Source organism: Rhea americana, unplaced genomic scaffold (genome assembly GCF_003343005.1).
Source record: "Rhea americana isolate MKP2758 unplaced genomic scaffold, rheAme1 scaffold_4, whole genome shotgun sequence".
Classification (NCBI taxonomy): domain Eukaryota; kingdom Metazoa; phylum Chordata; class Aves; order Rheiformes; family Rheidae; genus Rhea; species Rhea americana.
Genome location: NW_028186534.1, coordinates 4,004,307 through 4,026,575, shown reverse-complemented (window position 1 = coordinate 4,026,575; position 22,269 = coordinate 4,004,307). Strand labels below are relative to the sequence as shown.

The 22,269-nt window shown below is 57.9% G+C and overlaps 1 protein-coding gene across 1 annotated transcript in view; it reads right to left on the bottom strand.

Annotated features, from left to right (window-relative positions):
* The window catches only part of JPH2 (junctophilin 2), a 36,606-nt gene that overhangs the window by 12,383 nt on the left and 1,954 nt on the right, over positions 1-22,269 (bottom strand). Inside the window, exon 2 of the mRNA XM_085313992.1 lies at positions 14,579-15,362. Coding sequence (XP_085170118.1) covers positions 14,579-15,362 — 784 coding nt within the window. The remainder of the gene's footprint in view (positions 1-14,578; positions 15,363-22,269) is intronic.

Here is a 22,269-nt window from a genome sequence, read left to right as displayed (position 1 = left end):
TCTCGGCAAGCCAAGCTGGCTAGGATTGCTGTCATTCTTGGTCTTTTCATCCAAAATTATTACAGCTCCTGAAACACCCAGAGAGGTTAAGTGATGAGGCAGAAAACAGCAATTTTAACAGCTTGCGAGCAGGAGGTCCRGGGCAGCTCGGAACAGAGCAAGAACCTCCTTTTTTGGTAGTATATAATCAGCATGATTAATTCCACTATAATCTGGCAGGGACCAAGGGGGATGTTTCTGTGCTTACTATGCCAGCGATATCAGAGTGGACTTGGCACGTGGCGGTGGAGCCCCTGATGAGCCCGTGGGCTGGGGCTCCCTCGAAGCCCCCGGCACGGGGAACAGCCCGCCTGACACCGGCCTCCAAGCAAAACGCCCTCGCAAGCTTGTCCAAGGTCTCCCTGTTCCATGGATGGGGAAGCCACGGCCCGACTGGGGGAAAGCAACTTCCCGCATGTGCCCAGGGGACAGAGGCAGGTCTCTGGGGAGAGACCCRTCCTGTCAGCCTCGGTGTAGGAGATTCATCGTATGGAGATAAAATCCTCCCCCTCGACCACTTGCTGAATGTTTGCTTACTGGGCACTTCCCACCCAGACTACTAGCCACCAAGCTCCTGCTGGGAGGGAAGCAGCAGCTCMGCCAAGCTGAGGCATCCTTTCCCAAAGAGGACTTCTAGAAATGGAGTCTGGGAGCCGCCACAGTGCTGGCGACTGCCCCTCTCCACTAGCAGGACCCAKGCTAATGTGTCGCCAAACAAGGGTGCAGAGAGCTCCTGGCCAGCTCTGCCATCGCCCAGTGATGGGAACAAAGCAGAGGAGCTGTCCGAGGGCGCTCSCTGTGACATGGCAGCTCCTGAGGGCGCTGATCTCCTGGAAGCCCCTTTCTGGGAGCTGGAGGTTTCCTTTCTCCCGGAAAAGCTGGTAGATCTTATCTGGCTTAAGTAACGCACCTCCTGCAGGCAAAGAGGCAGCAATGCCAGCGAGACCAGGGCCGGGGCTGCTGCAACAACGCTGCGGGTCCTCGTGAGCTGCCTSGCTCGGATGAGCCGAGGTGCCGGCGGCTGCGAGCCGAAAGCGCAGCGGGCTCCGCGATGCGCCGCCGCGGCAGAGCCGGGCGCGAGGCCAGGGAGGCCGCGAGGAAGCTCCCGAGCYGGCCCCGTGCGAGGCAGGAGCTGGCGGAGAGCCTACCGCCCTCTCCAAGGGAGTGAGGGAGGACGGGGCTCGGCGCGAGGGCGGGGGCAGACGCCGTCCAGCTGGCAAGGTGGGAAGGGCTGGGAGCTGGTCCTCGGACGCAGTGCGGTCAGGCCTGAGTCTCAGCCCCCCGCACCCACCGCAGAGCTGCGACTGCAAATCAGACGGCGTCTGGCTTCGGGATCCCCCCTGCTCTGGAAACGTGAGCTACTGCGGTTTTGCCCAGGTCTGCTCTGCCCCGCGTGACATCCCTGAGCTCTGCTCTTGTCCCGCTGCCTGCAAAGCCCTCCAGAAGCAACTTGTTCTAGGGGAGCCAAGACCGACACAGCGGCAGCGTCGGAGCAGGCACCTCCGCGGCCCCACGCGGGCTGCCCCGAGCCCTCCTCCCCGCGGCCTTGGGCCAGGAGCTCAAGGCAGGCTCAAGTCCCTCGGCAGCGATGCTGACGCCCTGCCCTGGTCCCGCTGACGCTCGGGTCATTTCCTGCAGCGGCCGCCGGGTGACCAGCGTCTGGCTCGAGGAGGCGTTGCGCTGCTGCTCGTGGCCACCCCAAAGCTCTGCTCAGGAGTTAGGCACACGGTGAGGAAGCAAAGCCTGCAAGAAGGACCCGGCCATAATAACATCCAACTTTTATAGAGCCTTTCTAGATTTATTATTTATTTGCATRGCTGGCAGTGCCTGGGAGCCCAACGCAGAGAAAAAACTTGGCCTCAGCTGCAAAGAGGTAGAGAAATACCAGCCGCCCGGGGGGAGCCCAGCACCCACGACAGGCAGCAGCAGAGCCTCTCCCCGGCCACGGCCACGGGGCTGCAGGGCATGGGGGTGAAAAGGAGGCTCAGACAGCTTTGAGGGAGGCAGTAAGGTGATTTTTGAACCTTAGACATGAAATACATAGGAGGAAAAATTTCTTCTTAGGCGAGATCTGTTCAGAAAAATAGAATCAGCTTTTGCAAATCGAAATATGCCAGCTTTTCATATAAATTCTGCGTAAATAAATTCAACGCTTTTCAGGTATTGAATCGGGGCCACATTTGTTCATTTACCGCTACATGTGCTGTCAGCCCTTAGCAGGAAATAACCGGTGCAAAAACAAGCAGAAGAGAAAGTCTGAGGAGGGAGGAGGGAAGGCTGAAGCTGCAAGAGGACAAGGACTTTTATAGCACCCAGCAGCAGGATTCAAAAGCCTTTTTGCAAAGCAGTGAAGGAAAATTAACCACGAACGTTAAACACATCCAGCGGAAGGCAGCAAGTGCAAATAGACAAATATCAACCCCTGCCCCAAATGAGGCCAAGGGCCAGGAGAAGGAAGCTTCCTGATTTCGTCCTTGACTAGCTCCCTCGGCAGCCCGGTTATCTGCTGAACGTTTTGGAGGGAGGCGCGCCAGCCCCCCGCCGAGATGGGGAAGCGGCGCGTCCGCAACGCACGCAGCCCACCGTCCCGGCCCTCGGACCCCGCAGCTGCGTCTTCCTCCTGCAGGACGAGCCGCTTCGCGGTGACGGCTCTGGGGCCGCTGCCTCCCCGGGCAGCGACGGGGCGAGCTGCAGCCGCGTGGGTGGGAGAGGGAGGGTTGAACACATCTGCAGCGTCCTTTGCTCCTCTGGCACAGCTCTGACACYCTAATTGTTTTCCTGTTAGCATGCGGACAGAGCACCGCTGCCGTCCTTCCTGGCCATCTCCCAGAAACACTGCCCAGATCATTCCTCCRACTGCTACTAAAATCCCATGTGGATACACGAGCCACAGCTGAGCAGGGCCGCTAACAGGTGAGACCCAAAGCCAAGCCCGCAAGCCCGTCTCTTTGGACAGTTTATGTGGTTTTGCACATCCACATTGGATTAGACTGTAAATGAGACTGGAATTAATAGAGAATACTGCAAATACCAGACAGGGCTGGGGCGCCTACAGGTGCAGAGATGACCTTGTAGCTAGAAATAGGGGAAGAGCTCAGCTCTCTGCCCAAGCTATTTCCCAGGCACATATAAAAGGAAAGACAGATGCATCCAGCACTGTCCTGCCTTCTCCAGTACAGACTGGTCACAGGTTTCTGAGGAAGCAACGTGCAAAAAGGARGGCAGAACTGCTGCACGATTGCTGCCACGTCCGACGTGGAAAAGTGCCCGTGCCAGCGAGCCAGTGGTTTGCGAGAGGTCCCTCTCACTGCATAACCCTGCTCAGCAGCGATCGATATGTGCTCTGCTCTGGGCATAGCAATAATGCAGCACAGGAACACAAGCAAATATAATGTGTTTCCAAAATCAGGTTTGTGGTGTTTTGCCCTTCCAAAGAAATTTAAGAGAATAATTTGTCTTGGCAGGAGCATTTATAATACTCAGGGATACAAGGAAAGATGCAGAAGTGCTTTTGCTGATGTTAATGTGGTCACTTATGCAGTCACATTGCGGAGGGAAAGGACACACCAGCATCTGACCTGGTTTCTGTCTTTTCAACACCATATTTGTATTCCTGTTGCCTCTATCCTTGGGGCAGTCTTCTCCTCCTGCTCTGCCCCAGTCCATCTCCCTTTCGCGTTGCCCTCATGTCAGCCTCCCGACTCAAGTAGATACTTGCAAACCTCTATCACTTGCTCCCCTCATTTGCCTGTAGCTGGTCCACGGCACTGCATCCCTTCTCAGTCCCTCGCTTGTCCCATGGTCAAACCCATCTGTCTATCCTGTCCCAAGAGCTTCCTGCCCCAACAGCATCTGCTTCACCATCCACTCAGTCTTTTTGTTCTGCTATTTGTGCACATGGTGTCCATCCAGTTTGGACTCTGCCATCCCTGGGCAGTCTTTGCTCGTTGCATTAAGCACTTTGCACCTGCAGGGTCTGATCTACATGAAGAGTTACAACATAAATCAACACGAACCTCCTCCTAAAGGAAACACCCCCATATCACCAGAAAACATAAACCATCCTGACCTTGTGGAACTGCTGTGCCTTCCAGTCACCTCTGCCACGCAAACAGCTCAAGAAATACCATAGGATTTTCACTCAGTGTATCAGCACTTACTTAAAAGTGATGGCACCTCTGTAAATACCCTTAGCTGGTATAGGACCTTTTCTCCTTCCTTTCAGCGTAAARGGCACTGCACAGGCCATTCGTTTGGGAGAAGAGCATCCTTTTCTGCGGAGCATTGCAGGAGCACAGGCCTGGCACTGCAGCCTAACAAGCTTTAGTCTTTATGATTACTTGGTGAATTTTTAAAATACCGAAATGTTATCCTCAGCTCTAAATAGCTCAAAGCCACTTGCATCTCTCAGCAGAGGATATGTCCCCACGGCACAGTTACACTGACATTAATCTCACAGCCAGCAGATCCGCAGCTGTCCTCAATCGGACGACTACCCGAGGACCCCCCTCCCGCGCGGGGAGACTCGCTGCTTTAGCTCCGGGCGGCTCATCGTGCTCGCTCCACGAGCCGAGCGGCGCGGGGAGGCGAGCGGCTGCGGCAGGGCCCCGCAGCGACGGGGCGGGCGGCAGCTGCTCGGCTCCTTCGCCCGCAGCCCGCCGCGGAGACCTCGGATTCCAGCCGGCAGCTGCCCAGAGCCAGCTCAAAAYGGGGCGGTGCAAGCCGGGGCCTGCCGACACACGGGGCCGGGGCGCGTGGCCCCCCGCAGCCCCCGGGCTCCGGCCCGGCGGCCRAGGGCTCTCGGAAATGCAGCTCCACGCTCTGCTTTTGCTCCTCCTGCTATCACGGCCGTGCGGAGAGGCTGGAGCCACCCGCCAGGCTGGGAGAGACGTCAGCCCGGCTGAGAAGGACCTCAGGAGACCATCAGCAGAGATAGCTGCGAGGAAAAGGGGGGATTTGTAGCTTACAGAGGACTCCCTCCTGCCCCTGACTTCTGAGCCTGGCCCTGCCTGAGAGCAGGGAGCGGGACGTGGCTTGCCATGACCGCGGGACACGAGCCCGGAGCAGCGAGTGAGCCCCTCTTCCGTAGCTGCAGGAGCTGCACAGTCTTGGGACTACGCGCACATGCCGCTGATTTATTTCAGTTTATAGCACAACACAACGAAAGGGGATCAGCTAATGCTCTGGAGACCCTTATTTAATTAGCTGCTGCAGTAAGACCAAAGCAGCCTGCTTACCCCCCGGATAAAAGCATCAGGGCTTCTTTACGCGCAGTCAGGGTCTGCCRGCCTTTAGCCGCCCAGCATATCTGTGCCTGCCCGCACGTACCAGCACTGAACTGGTTTAGGCTACTCCTTGCCCAGGGCAGGGGGGATTAATTCCAAGAAAACAGCAAGGCAGCAGCATTCATTCATTTCACAGGAGCCCAGGCTGACCCAGGAGCTCCTGTGCGGCCACTCTTGGTTCAAGCATGTTTTTACCTGATTGCCAACATGCTGGTTAGCTCCAAAATGTGTYAGAAAGGGTTTTCTCCATGACATTGCTTTTTCCTATAAAAGTTTTAGCAGCCTCTAACTCAAATGTTTTTCAGAGTTCAGCGATCCATCCTAAAACTCAATAGGCTGAAAAAAGCGAGGAAATACAGTAGCTGCTTTGCGACTTTTTTTCCCCAGCCAAAACTGGACACCTGGAGTTTTTTGAGGAAATGAAACCAGGCTGGTTTCTTAAAATATTACATTTGGTCAGAAGCCCAATCACTCAACAAAATTAAAGGCAGAGGAAATTTTCTACCAGTCCTATGAGGCTCTCGAGCTGCAATTCACCGATTTGAAGCCCAGAAGTAACAATTACGACAACCATGCAGTGAGCTGAGACAGCTCCCAGACCACTGCCCAGGCCTGCAGCACCAGCATCTTCAGCACGTCTGCGCCGYGAGCTACTGAGGACACGCAGGAGCGATGAGCTGCCAGGTCCCTCTCTGCAAAAGCTCAGCAGGCCTTACAGAAGCAAAACCAGAAAAGCTCATAGTCGGGAGGCCAAAGGGCTCTGGCTCGGTACCAGGGTAAGTTGAAAAAATGCACCAACCCCCCTTGACCCGGGCGGAGGGGGTTTCTGTATCTCAGAAATTTTATATTCAATTGGACGTTTTAAGTATATTTTATTTTTAAAGATAAGCCTATTTCACGCGCCACTGAAATGACAATAATCTCTGTGCAAAGCCTGGTTGAAACAGATGATTTTAGACCATGGCATTTGGATGGGAGTCAACTCCCCCCTGCCCTGTACAGGAGCAAATCAACTGAGCAAGAAGCTACCATTTTCCATAGTCATTTTTGTGGATTAAAGTCACACTTCATTCTTCCCTTTTTTGTGTTGTTAAGCTGTTGAGATAAGGATTTCCCACTAGGTCATACTTAACAGGCCATCAGTTCCACTTTCTGCGTGGGGCCGGCCGGGGCATATCCATCTCTGGGACTGAAGTGCTGCTCTCCTGACTCTGCCTCTCATTAGAGTAGCAGGAGCCTCYGCTGTGCTTGGTTCAAACCGAGAGACCCAGGAAGCCACGGAGAAAGCAGTCTGCRGTCCAACAGATGCTTTCTCCTCGGAGCTTCTGGAAGTGCATGCTCCCTCTTACCCTAATAGGGCATGAACGAGTCTAAGRAAATTCATGCAAGGCGAGTGGAAAAGAGATAAAGCTCTGTGCACTCTCCTCTGAAGTCAAAGCGCATCTTGGCACAACAAAYGCTCAAGATCAAAAATGTGTCAGTTAGTGCTCCAGCTCCACAAGAGCGCCGGCCAGCTTGGGCTGGAGACGAGGCAGTTCTGGGAAAGAGCTGAAAAGGGGTCTAACACGTCGTGCATTTAGAGCCCCCGCGCCCACGTCCTTGTCCGGCAGGAGCGATGCCGTGGAGCCGTCGGACGAGTCGCGCGGCTCTGCTGGGCTTGCTGGTGCCACCTCTGCTACCTGTCCCCGCGCCCTGCGCATGGACGAGGGCAACGAGCTGCTCACCCAAATCCCCCAGTCTTGCCCCTGCCAGACTCCAGCAGCGAGAAGGCGCTGGGGAACGGCGAGGCGGCTYGGCGGCAGCGAGGATGGCTCTGCCTGCACGTCCGCGGCAAGGGCGAGCCAGAAACGGCCTCTTGGAGGCTGTGCCCTTGGCCGCGTGCGGAGCAGGTGTAGCCGAGGCGAGTTTGCTGCGGTGGCAAGCCAGGTGCACAGCCAGGGTTTTTGAAGGGGCGCCTTCCTCCTCCAAAACCAGGCACAAACCAGCCGGTGCACAGCCGCTGCGCTGCGCTCTGCCCCAGAGCCCGCGGCGTGCACCGCCCTGGCACGCTCAGGCCCCGAGCGAGAGCGGCAGCCCCTGAAGGCCACCACGGACCAGACCGCTAATGGCATTTAGACCTACAGAGGCCAATAGCTCCTATTGCTTAGGAACTATTGCCACCTTYGTCGTGCACCCACCAGTTCAAGCGAGGGAAATACAGAGCCTCAGCCCCCGGCGCGCTTAGGGACACAGCGGGGACCGAGCGGCACAGGCACGGCAGGGGCCTGGGAGCGGAGCAGCCCCGGCTCCCCGCAGCCTCTCATCGCGTCTCCGACACCGAAGCCTCCGACGCCTCCTCGCGCCCTTCATCCCGGCRCCTCCGGCCCCTCTGCTGCCACTAACAGAGACACCAGGGCAGAGCGCGGGGATACAAACCGGCTGACGGGTGGGCAGTGATTGGAAACAGGGGACTGTGTCTGAAGAGCTGATACTGGTGCTCTGGGGAATCCTGAAAGATAACAAAGTATTCCTGCATTTATTTTTCTCTTTAGGAAACAGATCTGTTRTTTCAGCTCCTTTTTTATTTGGATGGGTTACTAAAAGGTGCCTTTGTCAGCTTGAGAGCACAAGAACTGTTTCTTGAGATTCCCAGCAAGGTGCTGTTTGCTAAAATAGCAAAAACAAGCCCCAAAGGGCCCTTTAAATCGCGATAACAAAGCTGCAGTGACCAGGCCCTAGGTCTGGTCTGGAGCTGGGTGTCCCCATCTCCGGGTACGGGTGACACCAAGTTGCTGCACTGAAGTCTCCGTTAGGGTGTCCGGGAGGCTCGCGTAGAGACACTCCTCCCAACCGAAACGCGCCGTGACRCCTGTGACGCCAGGCGCAGAGGAGACATCCGCGTGCACGCGGGAGCGCAGCGGCCTGGGCGAGCGGGGGCGGCTCCGACGGCCAGCGCGCCCGACGSCGGCGCGCGGGAAAGGGGGAGCGAAGGCCTGCCTTCTGGCTTTCATCCTTCATCTCAATTTGTCACGGTAAGCCAGGCAGAGCAGGTCACTTGTGCTCAGCAGATGCACATGAGAAAAGATCTTCATTCATTTTGTTGCACGGGAGGGGAACGAGCGTTTCTGGCACGAGTGCGGGCGTGCAGGGGAGCACGGCGCTCCAGGGCACAGCCCCTCTGGACTTCACTTAGTGTGAAAACAAATACCAGCAAGTAAATTTATATTAATTGAGGATTAATTCAACAAGATTTACCGGCTTTGCAAACACACCAAGCCTTCAGAGGAGCGAGGAGCGTGCCCAGGCGCGGCGCCCTGCCCTGGCGCGCTGGCACCCAGCCGGCGGCGCGGGCGCCCTCTTCTCCCTGCGCACGTGCRCGCTGGCTCTCGCCGCGCAGCAGCAGCGAGACGTTCGGTCACGCTGTTCGGCTCAGGGGCCGCCTGGCAGCTCCGGACAGCCCCGCGCCCGGCTCCCCAGTCGCCCCGGCTGGGTCTGGCGGCACGGCGCTCCGCAGGGCTCCCGCCGGGGCTGGCCGCCTCCTGGGGTGCCGCACTGTCCTGCCRCTCCGTATGGACGTGGGGGCGATTTTTGCAAAGCCGGGGTAGTCCTTTCCTGCCCTTCAGCTCCTGCCAGGGTGGATGATAGCTGCCAGGACAGAGCCCACGGCGCAGGTGCTCCGGGAGGCCCTCGCAGGCTGGGCCCGTGCTTGGCAGGGGAGCGCTGGCTGCTGCGTTAGCAAGGGCCGAGGATCCCCCTTTGCTCTTGCCCCGTGACACATCGCTGGCACCACGAGCTAGGGGACCCCCGTGAGCATGGCTGTGGCATCTTTGATGATCGATCATATGGCTGCAGAAATGCTGCCCCCAGCCCTGGGGGCTCCTGCTGGAAGGTGAACTGCAGCCAGTGTCCYGCACGGGGCAAGGACACGATTCTGCCCTATAACCAGGATCACTTTATACCCCCGCCTGCCACACGCGTGCGCTTCTCCTCRTTGCACACCCATCCGTCATGTGCTATCCAACCCCAGCGTGAAGGAATCAYGGAGCTGCGATAGCAGGGAAGGATTAGACGCCCCGGGGAGCCGGCCTGGCCACGAGCACCCGGAGCCTCCGCTGCAGCGCGGCTGCGGTGTCCTGCTCTCCCGCCTCGTCCCCAGTGCTCCGCGAGCGCACAGGGCTCCTGACGCATCCAGCTCTCACACTTCGGCAAAAAGCACGCGGAAAAYGGGCTGCAAAAGGACATTTGAAAAATCCTAGCACGCAGTCATTGCCAGACCTCCGGAGTTTGAGCAGAGCCCCCAACCCCCCAGGTCTGGATATCCTGGCATCAGGGCCGCCACACCGGAGGCAGCAGCTGGGCGGCCGCCCCCAGGACAGCCAGCGTCGACCACCCCCGGACAAGCCACAGCAAAGGGTTTTCCCCATGCCAAACCCTCGCAGCAGTTCTGCGACATCCTAATGCACCCCCAGACTCACCCTGAGCCATTGCTTGGATGTGCTCAAACAAGTAAAACCCTATATTAAGGGATATTAATGCCAAACGTTTTAAAATCCACTTTAGAAACTCTCACAGACATCTATTCAAGTGACAGTGTTGTACGACCTCTGTAGAAAGTACAGCTGAGAAGAAAATAATCCAAAAACATGCTCATCTTTAGCTGTGCTCTCCACTCRCAAAGCGTCCAGCTGCTCGGAGGCCTTAGCGCTGCCATCTGAAGACAGCCAGGTGAAGCATAGCAGCAATTTCTTTATTGCCGCTTATATTTTGATTTCCTTTTGGTCCTATGACGTTTGACAGATACATTTTAGATACTGTTAACAGGGTGCACACTTCAAACTACCGGAGGGCCTGGCCAGACTGCTGTGTTACAGGGGGCACCGCGAAGTCCCTTCACCGATTTTGGCCCAAGTCACGAGGAAGCACAAGTCGACGCAGAWGGAAGATGCCAGCCGACACTAGCCTAGCTGGGACTGCAACACTTGCACTGCTGATTTTGTCCCCCCAGGCCCACTAGTTAGAAGGAAATCTGTTCCTGTCTGCGATGCAGCTACGGAGCAGACAGGTGTCAAAACCCGAGTCCATCCCCCCGACCCGGGCCGGCACCCTTCAAACGCAGCCAGTCCTGCGCCTCCCCTCTCCGCCTCTTTTCTTTTACTTTGGAAGATGAAAGCCGGTCACTTTGCACGCCCCACTGCCTGTTTTGGGAGGGGGGCACCTTCCCCGCGCAGCACACGGGTGCTCTGCCGACCGGCCCCAGGGCGCCCAGCGCCCACGACCTGCACCAGCCCCGCGGCACGCACGAGGCGCCCGGCCAGCCCGGCACCGAGAGCAGCAGTCCCGYGGCCACCCGGACCGCGGAGCAACTGCGGCATCCGTCTCCGAAGCTGGGTAAAAGCCACACTGCTAACTGGGCCGGGCGCTCGGCAAGCTGGGCTGCCAGGGCGCGAACGCCGAAGCCGCTCTTGGAGCCGCACGGCGGTCCCAGCGCGGCGTCGCAGCCCACGTCCCTCTCCCCGGCGGCTATTTCCTTTCCTCCCCGCGGTCGTCCGGGGACGGACGAGCTGTCTGTCCTCAAGACAACCTCCCTGCTTCGGCGACTGGAAAAGAACTTCCCAGCTGGGATCCCACGACCCCGCCGGCTTTCCCAGCGACTCCAGCCCGGCCTCGGGGAGAGGGCGAGCAGGGGCCGGATGAGGGCAGGCGGGGCGCACGGGCTCGGGCAAAGCCAGCGGCCGTGGCAGGACACCCGTYAACCCCGTCTGCCCGTGGTCACCCCCGGCCGCGGCAGCGTGGTCGCCGTTTGCTGGGGCAGAGGCGCGTGCAGCGCTTTCAGGCTACGTTTCTCCTGGACAACATCACTCTTGGGGAGGATTTAAGATACTTCAGCTTCACCCCTTTAGCTGACCCCCAGCTTTCCAGATCAACGTGCCCCACGTTTCTGCCTGGCCAGCGGTAACGGGGCTTTGCTCGCGTGTCCGCATGGGTGCCCCAGGCTGTGCCGAGACACCCCATCCCAGCGAGCGCGTGGCACCACCCAGCACGGGAAGCTGGTCGCCCGGGGGCCCGGGCTACGGCTGGGATAGCCCTAACCCACATCGAACAGTCTTCACTGAAATCATGAAAAAGAAAAAAAAAATTGCTCTTTCCTCYGGCCGCGGTGAGGCAATGCCAGCTCTGCCCACCCCTGTTGTATAACGGGGAAAGCAGCTGGGTTTCCACCTKGGTGGGACCTGGGAGGGACCCGACGAGGCCAGAGGTGCACAGCCCCGAGGACGAGGCCATCCGTGGGTCCAGAGCTACAGCCAAAAATCCCMACCCGAGCATGCAGAGGGGAGGACCTGCAAACCAAAGCCCAGGCTCATGGGCACCCTTGCACTGGAGACACCCACAGTGAGAGGAGGAAGAAGACAGGTTCCTGGTGGCCACTGAACGTGTGTTCCCAGTCTGCCACCATGTTCGTATCTGTTGTCACACTCCAGATACACGTCAGGCTTTGAAAGCACATCAGCGCTGCAGCCTTGCGTATCTTCATATTTTGGTAGCATGCCTGAGATTCCTAAGGTGCAACTGGCAGGGGTTTGCACGGCTGCCAGCACTCAGGCTTGTTTTTCTCTAGGTTTCTTTGCTTTAAAGAGCCTTTTATGGTGCAAAAAGAGTGAATTCTGGTCTTTCCTGGATGCTGCACTCCCAAACAGTGAAAGACTGGCTGTTACATTAGGTTTGCTCTGCCAGGGGCCCCCCCAAGTGCCATGAAAATCAAACTTTCCTCCACAGTGGCAATGGTGCATGGATTTAGTCATGCTTCTGCACAGTCTGGTTGCTCGGCCACAGTAATTAGTTCYTAACGATAGTCACACATAGAGATATGTGTCATACCTTCCCCAAAGGAAGGACTCGTGTGGCCTCAAAGGCATGTCTTTGGGTGAGGTGATTTTGACAGCGGCATCGCGGTTGCRTGCCGTTAGCAAAGCAGTGCCCAGGGCTCACAAGGGATCGGGGGAGGCAAAGCACCCAGTTTCTCTCCTCTGAAATCTTGGCACTGTTTACACACACTGGGACTTAATGGAAACAGGAATTTGCCATTAACATTGCTTCTGGGGTAATCCACAAGTCTCAGCTCCTAACTTGGAGACCTGCAAGCCCCAGGGAAACCCACTTGCCACTAAGGTGAGGCCAGTTGTTCCTCGTCCTCACACACGAAAGATCCACTTAGATCTTGGGATGAGCTCCACCGYGAAATGAGTTTGTCCCGCCTTGGGTAGCCAACCCGGAGGTGAAATATAAGCGGCATTCATGCAAGGACATGTCGGGATGGGCAGCTTAAGCAGCTGGTCTCCGCAGGCTTTGGGACACAGCATTTGGGATACGGACGGCTGCTGAGTGGGGAACACAGAGGTACTCCAGGCAGCTCTGGCTGGAGACAAGAAGGTGGGGGGCTTTCAAAAGCAGGGGTGAATCCTGTAGCTGCCACGGGATTTGTGTCAGGAAAAGGATGAGACCCATCACGGATGCACGGTAATCAGGGCAACGCCTGAAGGACGGGAGCCAGGCTGCGTTGCAAAGCTCCTGGGGCTCCAAGCAAGGACGGGTGCAAGGGGAAGCACTTGGGGCACGCGGGTTCAGCCCGCTCCCRCCGAAGGATGCCGCAGCCGCAGGAGTAAGGCGAACACCCACGCTAGCCAACTCCACCTCGTGGTTACGAGCCAGGAAGGTGCTAATGGTAGAACGGCCCTTTTAGAAACTTAGCGATTCATTTTCAAAATCTGTTCACAATTATTTACTGCCAAGGGTGTGGAAATTGAGGCAGGGGCCAAGGCCAAAGATAAAACTGGTGACGGAGCTGGGTTACATCTAGGGAGCCTTTCTAAGCGATATTTAATATATCTACTCTTAACTGCAAAGTTGAGCTGAAAGAAGGAAGCAGCACGTGAATCTAAGTTTTAAAAGGCAGCAGGAAGCAGCAGCAGCTCTGCACAGCGCAGCGTATTCCAAGAAGAAATGCTAACTGAAAGAGTGAATTGAAGTTTAAATAAAGCAAAGACAGTTCGCCGCTTCGCAGCAGGTCCGGTGCTAGCTGCATTCAGAGCTCTGGGGCCTGGGATATCTGGGCAGCACCAACTTTGTCCTACAAAATGCTTTTTAGGGACGTCCTAAGAGGGAAACYGAGACGCTGCTGCTCCGCAGCCACCGGCCACCCTCTAGGAGCAGCAGCGATCGCTGTGCCCAGCCGCACGCAAACCCCCCGCGGAGACCGAGGGGAGTGCGCTCAGAGGCAGCTTGTGGCCGGGGAGGGCTGCGTCCGCCTCCCCAGCCTCAGCGAGCTCTGCAGGGGGAGGACTCCCCTGAGGAAAACGGCTGTAATGCCTTATTTCCTCCAGCGCCGAGGTTTCCTTAATAGGAAATCGTTTCCAAGCCGCGCTCGTGAGGGCTGCAGTCCCCCGCGAGGGCAGCGGGCGCATTCCAGCCCCTGATGGAAAACACTGCAGAACTGTGTTTGATCCAACGTGTAAATAGTGCACAATAAAAGGAGGCTTATATAAACCTACTAAGTTGTCAGGGAGCAGCTCTTGGAGCTCTAGCCTCGTTATTTATGGCCGGGGAGCAGCGCGGGCGCGCGCCTCTCCGGGGCGCCGCGAGAGCCGGTGTCGGGCCGAGCCTGCTCGGCCCCTCGCCACCGCCCGCGCCACGCCGCGCTGGTATTTTTATCCTAGCTGTCCCTGCGCGGCGCTCGCTCGAGAGCTTGCGGCTTCTCTCTGCCGGTCTCTGAGGCAACGGAGCCTTGCCGAAAACAAGCACGTTCCCGCACCGCCCGGAGCCGAAACGGCTGTCGGCAGGGCGCAGCCGGGGCTCCTCCACGCGCTCCGCGGAGGGGGCAGAGACGGGGGGGGCAGCGGGGCACCTTCCTGGGTGCAGGAATCTCCTAGGCTTGCTCGGAGACGAAGTCAGGTTAAAACRGCCGTAAAAAGGAGCGGGGCAGGGGGATCGCAGCGAGAAGCCCCCGCTCGCAGCGCCTCCCGCCGCGCCAGCCCGCAAGAGCAAAAACACCCCTGCACCCCCAAAACCGGGGCCGTGGCACAGGAACGGGGCGGGGGCATTGCTCCGCACATCCCGGCGAGCCGGCTGGACCCCGGAGAGCGAGCACGCGGCGTCCCGTCCTCCCCGAACCGGCGTCGGGCGCCTCCAGCCTGGACGGCCCGGGCTCCGGAGCAGGAAAAATCACCGTCGCTGCTGAGCAAAACCCGGGAGGGAAAGGGCTCCCGGCCCGGCGCACCTACCTGGAAGCCGCGATCTCCGACTTCTGCCGGGCGATGGCGGCGGCCCTCTGCGCCCCCTCCACGCTCCGGTCCACCTTCTGCCGGATCTTGGCGCTCTTGAGGGGGATCACGCGCTTCTTCATGCCCTTGACGAGGACGTTGTGGCGGTACTTGCCCTCCTCCTTCTTGCCGTCGGGCAGCGTGGTGCAGCCGTAGCCGTGCCGCAGGTTGTCCAGCCACTCGCCCTCGTACTTGAGGCCGCTGGACCTCTCGCTGATGCCGAAGCCCGAGCGCTTGTCGTTCTTCCACTCGCCCATGTAGGTCTCCGTGGTGGTGGCGTCGATGTCGGACTCGAAGGGGGGGAAGTCCTCGCCTTCGGCGCCCTCGCCCAGGCTGACGGTGGAGGTGGCGTCGCTGGCGGCCGAGCTGATGCCGCTCTCGCTCTTGAGGAAGCTCACGCGGCTCTTCTGGCTGGCCAGGGATGACTTGGACTCGGACTTCCTCAGCTTCCCCAGCAGGGAGCCCCGGCGGAAGAGGCCCCCTTTCTTGGGCTTGCCGGCCTCGGCGTCCGCGTAGAGGCTGAGGGCGAAGCCGCCGCGGGTGATGGTGGGCGACACGGCGAGGCTCTCGGGGTTGGCGGCCGGCGAGTCCTGCTGGGGCAGGGTGCCGTTGCTGTGCTCGCTGCGCAGGGAGGAGAGCGAGGTGCGCAGAGGGGAGCGGACCACCGAGGCCATGCCGTAGGGCACGCTCTGCCGCACRCCGTAGCCGTGCCGCATGCCGTTGGTGAACTGGCCCTGGTATGTTCCTGGTGGAAAGAGGAGGGACCCGTTAGAAGACATCTTTTTCTTTCCCACATGCCTGAGTCCAGCAAATGAAAACGCGCTACGCTGCCATGCCAGCTTTAGATGAGACAGCTCCACCTTTGCCTTCCCTGGAAGAGAGAAGCCCAAACTGCACTCTTACTTACCTGTTTGCAAAACCGCAGTCCCACGGTGCAAGCCAGAGTAGGCGACAGGTCTCCTTTAGCTCACCAGAAAGCTGCCCCAGTGCAAACCCAAAGCAACCCTGGCGGACGCGGTCCAGATTTGCACCAGGCCGGCCGGAAGCAGGAGGCAGCCGCGGTGGGGCCGAGGCCGGGCTGCGCTGCGCGGGCAGCAGCGGCGCCGCGCGAGCCGACGCGCCGCAGCTCTCCTTGGCTCGGTGACGGTCCCTTCCAGCCCGCCCTGCAGCTCCCCGCTCGCAGGCCTGCCGGGACGGGCTCTCGCCCCGGCCCAGCCTCGGCGCAGCAGCACGGAGCCGGGAGAGTGGCGGCTCGGGGAAGGGTCCCCCAGCTCCGCACCCGTCGCAGCCCTCCGCCCCTTCCCTGACCCAGCTCAGCGGCCGCACGCACGACGAGTAGGAGGGTGCAGAGGCCGCGGCGTGCCCCAGCCCGGGGACCGCGGCGTCCCCCAGCCCCTGCCCGCCCGGGGTTTCACGCGCCGTAGATGCGGTTGCCTCTGCAACCGGCAATTCACCGCAAACAGAAGCGGGGCTCCGCTCCCGGCAGCGATTCACCGGGAYGGGGTGACGTTTGGGGATGCGCGCCCTTCCCGGTGGCGGTGTTCCCCAGGGCTGACAGCACCCCCCCCCAGCACCCCGCAGCAAGAAGGAGGCAGCCAGGCTCCAAGGCACGGCTTCCCCCGCTCAGACGCGGCTCCTGAGACCAGGGATGACCCCGCGCCCCGGGATCGAATCCCGTTCCTTCTTTGGCGACGGCGGGAGTGCATATTTTACAGTCTCCCGGGCCACTTCTGCGCCATAATCTCCCAAGCCTCAGGTTTCGTTGCAAGCCGCTTTGGCCCCGTCCGCGAGGTGTTGGCTTACAGCGCCGGGGGCCAGGAAAGACAAGACGYGCCCGCGCCCCGCAGCACCTGCTGCCCCGGCTAGCAGCCCCTCCGCGCCGCGGGCCTCGGTTTCCCTGCTGAGTCCACTAAAAGCAACAAGGGTTCAGGCTGYGCGGAGGTGTCTGCGTGCTGGTGCCCAAGGGGAGCCATCTGCCAGAGCAAGGCAGCGGCGCTCTGTTTCTTGGCATAGTTTTAACTATTTCTATTAGGAAAAAGTGTGTGTGGGGGGGGAGCTGCACAGGCTGGTATCTTAGGCAGGAGCTGGAAGCCAAGGACCATCATCTGAGGTCTGCTGCACACCTCCAGTGTAGGCATCTGAGCAAGCTTCTMACCCTCCTGAGCTCCCAAATCCCTCTCTGTAAAACAGTGAGAACTCATCTCCATAAACCACAGCGTTAGAAAGAACACGCATCCTGTCCCCACTTCCCTCCCTACACCTTCCCCACGGCAAGCCAGTGAATCCACTGCTTCACCTCGTGCCACAGCCACGACCGGCGAGCAGGGTGACGTGCGACAGGGCTGACACTCRAGGCCTCCTTGCAGCATGGGACAACCTGCAGCCATGCTCCATGCCCTGCACGTGGATGGCTCCCTCTGCTCTCGCTGCTGCGTTAATCATCCRGGAGAGGCGTTCTGGGAACATCCCACAGGACAGGGAGGCTCAACACCACATTTGCCCTCCACCGAGACCTATCTCCTTCCCTTCTTCCCAACGGGTGCCAAGGCCACCTCCCAGCCAGGGGGGAAGGGAGAAGGCTCATGGCAGAGCAGGTCTCTGAGCAGCAGAGATCCGGGTGCCTCCTCGGCAYGCCGGTAAACCCCAACGGCACGTCTATGCAATCTGTTGGGCAGACCGTCCCTTTAGGCTGGTTTAGGCTGCCTGGTTTCAGCCCATGTTGGACAAGTGATAGTTCCTCTCTAGGGTGGGACACAACCACAGCTGCCAACCGCATCTGGCTTAACGGAGAGCACCGAAACACTGCAGGCACCCAGAAATGCAAAACCAGTGCAGGGGCAAGCAGGCACCAGAGCCAGGGCAGGAGGAGGCCTGGCTGCGAGGGACCACCAGGGTCCCGGCCACTTCCCAAGCCATAGCCAACAGCACCTGGGCAGAGCCTCGGAGCATGCACAGGGGCAGGGACGGGGTGAGAGGGGCTGGGTGACCTGCACGGGGGCTGCTGGGCAGCCAGCACGTGGCTCAGAGGCGACCTGGCTCCTTCCTCGCCACGCAGCAAGAGCCAGCACCCGGGACCAGCTCAGCGCGAAGTGCCCTCCTCTCCCTCTCAGCAAAGCCCAGCTGGTGCCACGGAGGGGATGCGGCTGAGCAAGCCCAAGGGGAAGGCACGGGGGACACGCACGGTCCCCGCACCGCGTGGAGGCACCGTCCTCCTCTCGGCCCCCACGGTGCCRGGCAGGCACAAGCTCTGGCACAGGCAGCGGCGTTGCAGCCAAATACAACTGGTTTCATGGCAGAAAACCCCCCGCAGCACCAGGGCTGCTGGGATCCAGTGCCRGCATTCCCCTTGAGCAGCCTTGGCCAGCTCATTTCGTGTTTTCCTGACTCAGTTTCCCACTGTGGGAAGAGCTCTGCTGCTTTCCCAGCTCTGCAGGGACTCTGGTAGCTCGGCCCCCGAGCTCGCCCGGGCTCCGGCAGCGGCGCTCAGCTTCCCAGCCGGWCTAGCCCGCTGCCGGGGCAAGCTCGATCTTTGCTCTGTAGCCAAAGGGTTTTTCCTCACAGCATAAGTGTCCCTTGGGGTGAGAGCAGGCTGATTTCAAATCACGAGCTTTGAGCAGAGACAGACTCCTCGGTACCAAYGCAGCAAGGTCAATCGAGAACAGGGCTGAACCAAGCCGCTCGGCCCCGCGGACACGCTCTGAGCGCAGCCGCATATCTGACCCTTACCGCCCTCGTGATCATCAAAACATTCTGCAATTAAAAACAAAAATGTATCAAAGGTTTTGATATTAAAATATACAAGCAGGAGCTAGGACAGCACAGGTCACCTTTACTTTTTCCACCCGAGTCAGAGTTGCACCAACTTCAGCGAAGACTTTGGCGACAAAGCGCCTCTTTCCAGGAGTTTGATTTGCCCGAGCGCGCCCGGCTGGCGGGGGCGGCAGCCAGCCCGCTCTCCCTCCCCCCAGCGCTCTCCTGCCCCAGCCCAGCGCGCAGCCCAGAAATTTTGGCTTAGAAAGTTTGGCTTAGAAATTCTCCCATGGAGTTTTGCCCTCTTTCCATTTTTCTTTAAAATTAGAACATTACAACGTGCATTTTTATGGCAAAAAATACACCTCCCCCATCTGAAACGTGCTTTTTGTTTTATCACTGTAGGAACAGCGAAGTGACACAGCAGAGGGGAGGGCCACGAGGACAGCAGTGACAGGGCTCCGCTCCAGGCCAGCCCCGGCAAACCGGCTCCAGAGCTGCAAAGGGCTCAGAAAAGATGACGTTGAATTAGTCTCTAGAGTTGCATATGGAGATAATCTTTGCATGGAAAAAAAAAAGTGCTTGCAACTGGACTATCAGTTTTGTCTGGGGCAGGAGGCTGAAGGCGAAGCAGTAAAGCCCCGGGGTGGGGACAGCGGTGGCTGCGCAGCATCTTTCCGCCCGGCTCCGTAACTCATTTCCCTCCCTGCCTGGGAGAGATGCTCCAGCCTGGAAAGACATTCGCCTCCCCGCCGCCGTCCCGTGGGAGCGCGGCCAGGGCTGGCTCAAGGGAGCGCCGACGCTCTCCGTCTCTTTTGTAAGGCGTGCGTACCCTTCCCAGCGACGGACAGGCCCCGGGCGAGACGTGACGCGGGACAGGGAGGACACGGAGCTGCCAGCCAACGTGGCCACGTCGCTCACAAGCAGGATGCGTTGCAGGAGTGCAGCCCTGCACCCAAAGCACTGTAAAAAAAGCAGACCGTCTTCTCACGTGAAGACTATTTCGGAGGAGGCTGCCTGCCTYGCCAGCCCCGTCCGTCTCTCGCCGTGGCAGCCCAAGCTCCCAAGCCCGGCGGACGGGGCGGTGGCACCCTACGTTTCACCCTGGCAGCACCCCATGGCTCCTGGCAGGGGCTCGCGGGCAGGACGGGCTGGTGCCCGGGCCCATCACAGACACATCCTTCGGCTCCCGGGGCGCACGCAGCCCCGCCGGCGAGAGCCCGCTCTGAGCTCYCCTACCATCAGCTAGGAAGGTAAATAATGCACCCAACTCAAATAGGATCGCTGGCTTGCAATCCTCTGCTGTGCCCTGCCACCGTGGCGACGGACACGCGAGGAGACRTAGCACCAAGGCCAGACGCGTTCAACCAGTGCACAGAGCCACACGCAAGACAGATCGGCCAGGAAAGCCCGTGCTCGGYGGTGGCAGCCGCGTCACCAGGTGAAGGACCATTGCAATACTGCCTGATGGCTTCTGCTGGAAAAGAAAGGGAGAAGAGAATGGAGAGAAAGCAAAAGACACAGCATTAACTCTTGGGTGAAATTCAGCCTTGCCATAGCACCGCTACGGGGGCAGCCTGGGCTGTAGGTGTCTAGATGCCGGACCAGAAAACTGGGATTTGAGGCCCTGCTCCATTCCTGGTGTGTTACGTGACCCGTGACAAGTTATTCTGTCAGTCTCCATCACACGGAGATAACTCCGCTTTTCCCGTAAAGCGCCTGCAGGTCTCTGGAGGAGCCACGCTGCATCGCGCTCGGCACGGCCGCGAGCCCCCGGGCTGCCTCCCTTCCCAGCTGCCTTAAAGCGCGCTTCCTCCTTTCTTTTCCCCTTTCTTGCAGTCTCGTGATCACTTAGTGGGCTAATCGCTTCCGCACGCAGTTAATTTACACCACTATTTCCTTTCAGCTCCCTAGAAACCAAACTGCAGCATCAAAAACAATGAGCTGGTTTTAAGATGCTTTGCTTGAAAGCGAGTTCTCCCCGCCACACACACGTGTGTATAGAAGGGTATTGGTATCTCACAGCATAAGTTTGGTCCTGAATCCTTTGTTARTTGTAAGATTCTGCATTAACAGCAAGATTTTTTTTTTCCCTACGGTAAGATTTGATGGGATCAAGCACTCCGAATCAAAAGACAAAAATGGACGAAATGCAGTGTTCCTACCAGTGGAGATTAAATTYAAAGGTGGAAGTCAAATAATTACATGTTTGCTTCTAACTCATGTTGTAAAGTGCTGAGTTCCTTAATGCAGAGCCTTCCAAAACCCAAATCACTTTCTTCTTTAGATATCTCATCYTGGCCCCGTAAGGGGCTCCAAGCCCTTTCCTGGTAATAGAAACAGACACACACACACACATATATATTTAGCTTGGATACCTAAGGAAATGTATCATAGTGTTACTGTATCTGCCTGTCCCTACCCAAGGAGCACTGAACCCCTCCCAGGTTTCAATCAACTTCATAGAAGGAGAATTCCTTGAGAGATCAGCCTCCCGCAGCTTTCCTGAACACGGGCATTTGGCGGAGCAGAACGAGAGTGATGCAGCCAGAGACTGGGCTGAACCGTAACCTGAATTCACTTCTTACTAAACACCAAAAATCTACGCGGGATTCCACAAAAAAGCGTCGCTCCAGATCTAGGCTTTATTTAGACACCTAACTCAGGCAGCCGCAAGACACAAGTCATAGGCAAGCCAGTTTCCTCATACACCGATTTAAGTACATTTTAAAACATTAGAATCAGCCGCATCTCCACCAAATCTGCCTACAGCCCAATAGCGACCTAAAGCTTCTGGTGCGCTGGCAAGAGCTCCTTCTTCCCAGTGACCTCTTTTTTGCATGGCTGGCTTCCAGGGGGCTTGAGAGTCACATCCCCTCCTTGAGAAATGGCAGATTTCCAAAGGTTTTCCAGATGTTTATCTTGGCAAACTCTGATTCRAATACTAACGGTCCTATTAACAGCCTGACAACACCTGGATCTGGTAGAAGGTTACTATGCACAGGTGAGAAGACAATACAGGAGCARGTCCTGCAAGTTAATAAGGTAATTCCACCTCTTTCCCTTATACGTGATGTATAAGGCCAACAATTGTAAACTTGGCTTCAGATGCAGCTTTCTACGTGCTCCCTTCACAGAGRCCTTCATACGCTGAATGAATTGCTCAGACGCAGACCAGCCGGGACCTGATCACCCAAAGCAACGAGCAGACGCTCAGCAGCTGGAGCCCTCTCTGTTCTGAGCCTCTCAGGCCTCACAGGGGGGGGTCTGGTTGGGCACTCGGGCGGCCAAGCTTCCCCGCCGCCCACAGTGGCTTTGGCACGTCACATCTTCATGGGTCAGGACTAAACTGCCAGCTTAGGCCTGCCCCAGGGATCACGTAGACAGCACGTTCCTGAGTATCGGACAACACCCAGGGAGGGCTGGGAAGTGTTATGCTGGCAGAAATGCTATCTTACAAACGCATATAGGATAAAGTCTTGACTCATGTTTCCCCCTCTTCTGTTCCAAGTGCTCAGTACAAGATCTAATCAAACGCAACGCCTGTGTCAGGTTTTAGCCTCTTTAGACTCTCCTGCACAACATTAGCCTGAGATTCTGTAGCACTGCACCCTCAGAAAAAGAGGCATTTTAGTAAACGGTGAGGAAATCGCTGTGAAAAGGTACACGACACTTTGAGATCTTCAGAATTCAAGTTACTTGCATAGAAGATATTTAGCAGGCAACTGTTGCTTGCACTCATCAGATCACTGCACATTATTAGTTAGACACAGTTTACACATAACCTACAGGTCTTAAGATGTTAAGTTCTGCAATGCACAAGTGCATTGAAACTACATGTATGTTTTAACCTTAACTTTTGCTATCTATGTGCAACATGCAGAATATGAGGATTAAAAAAA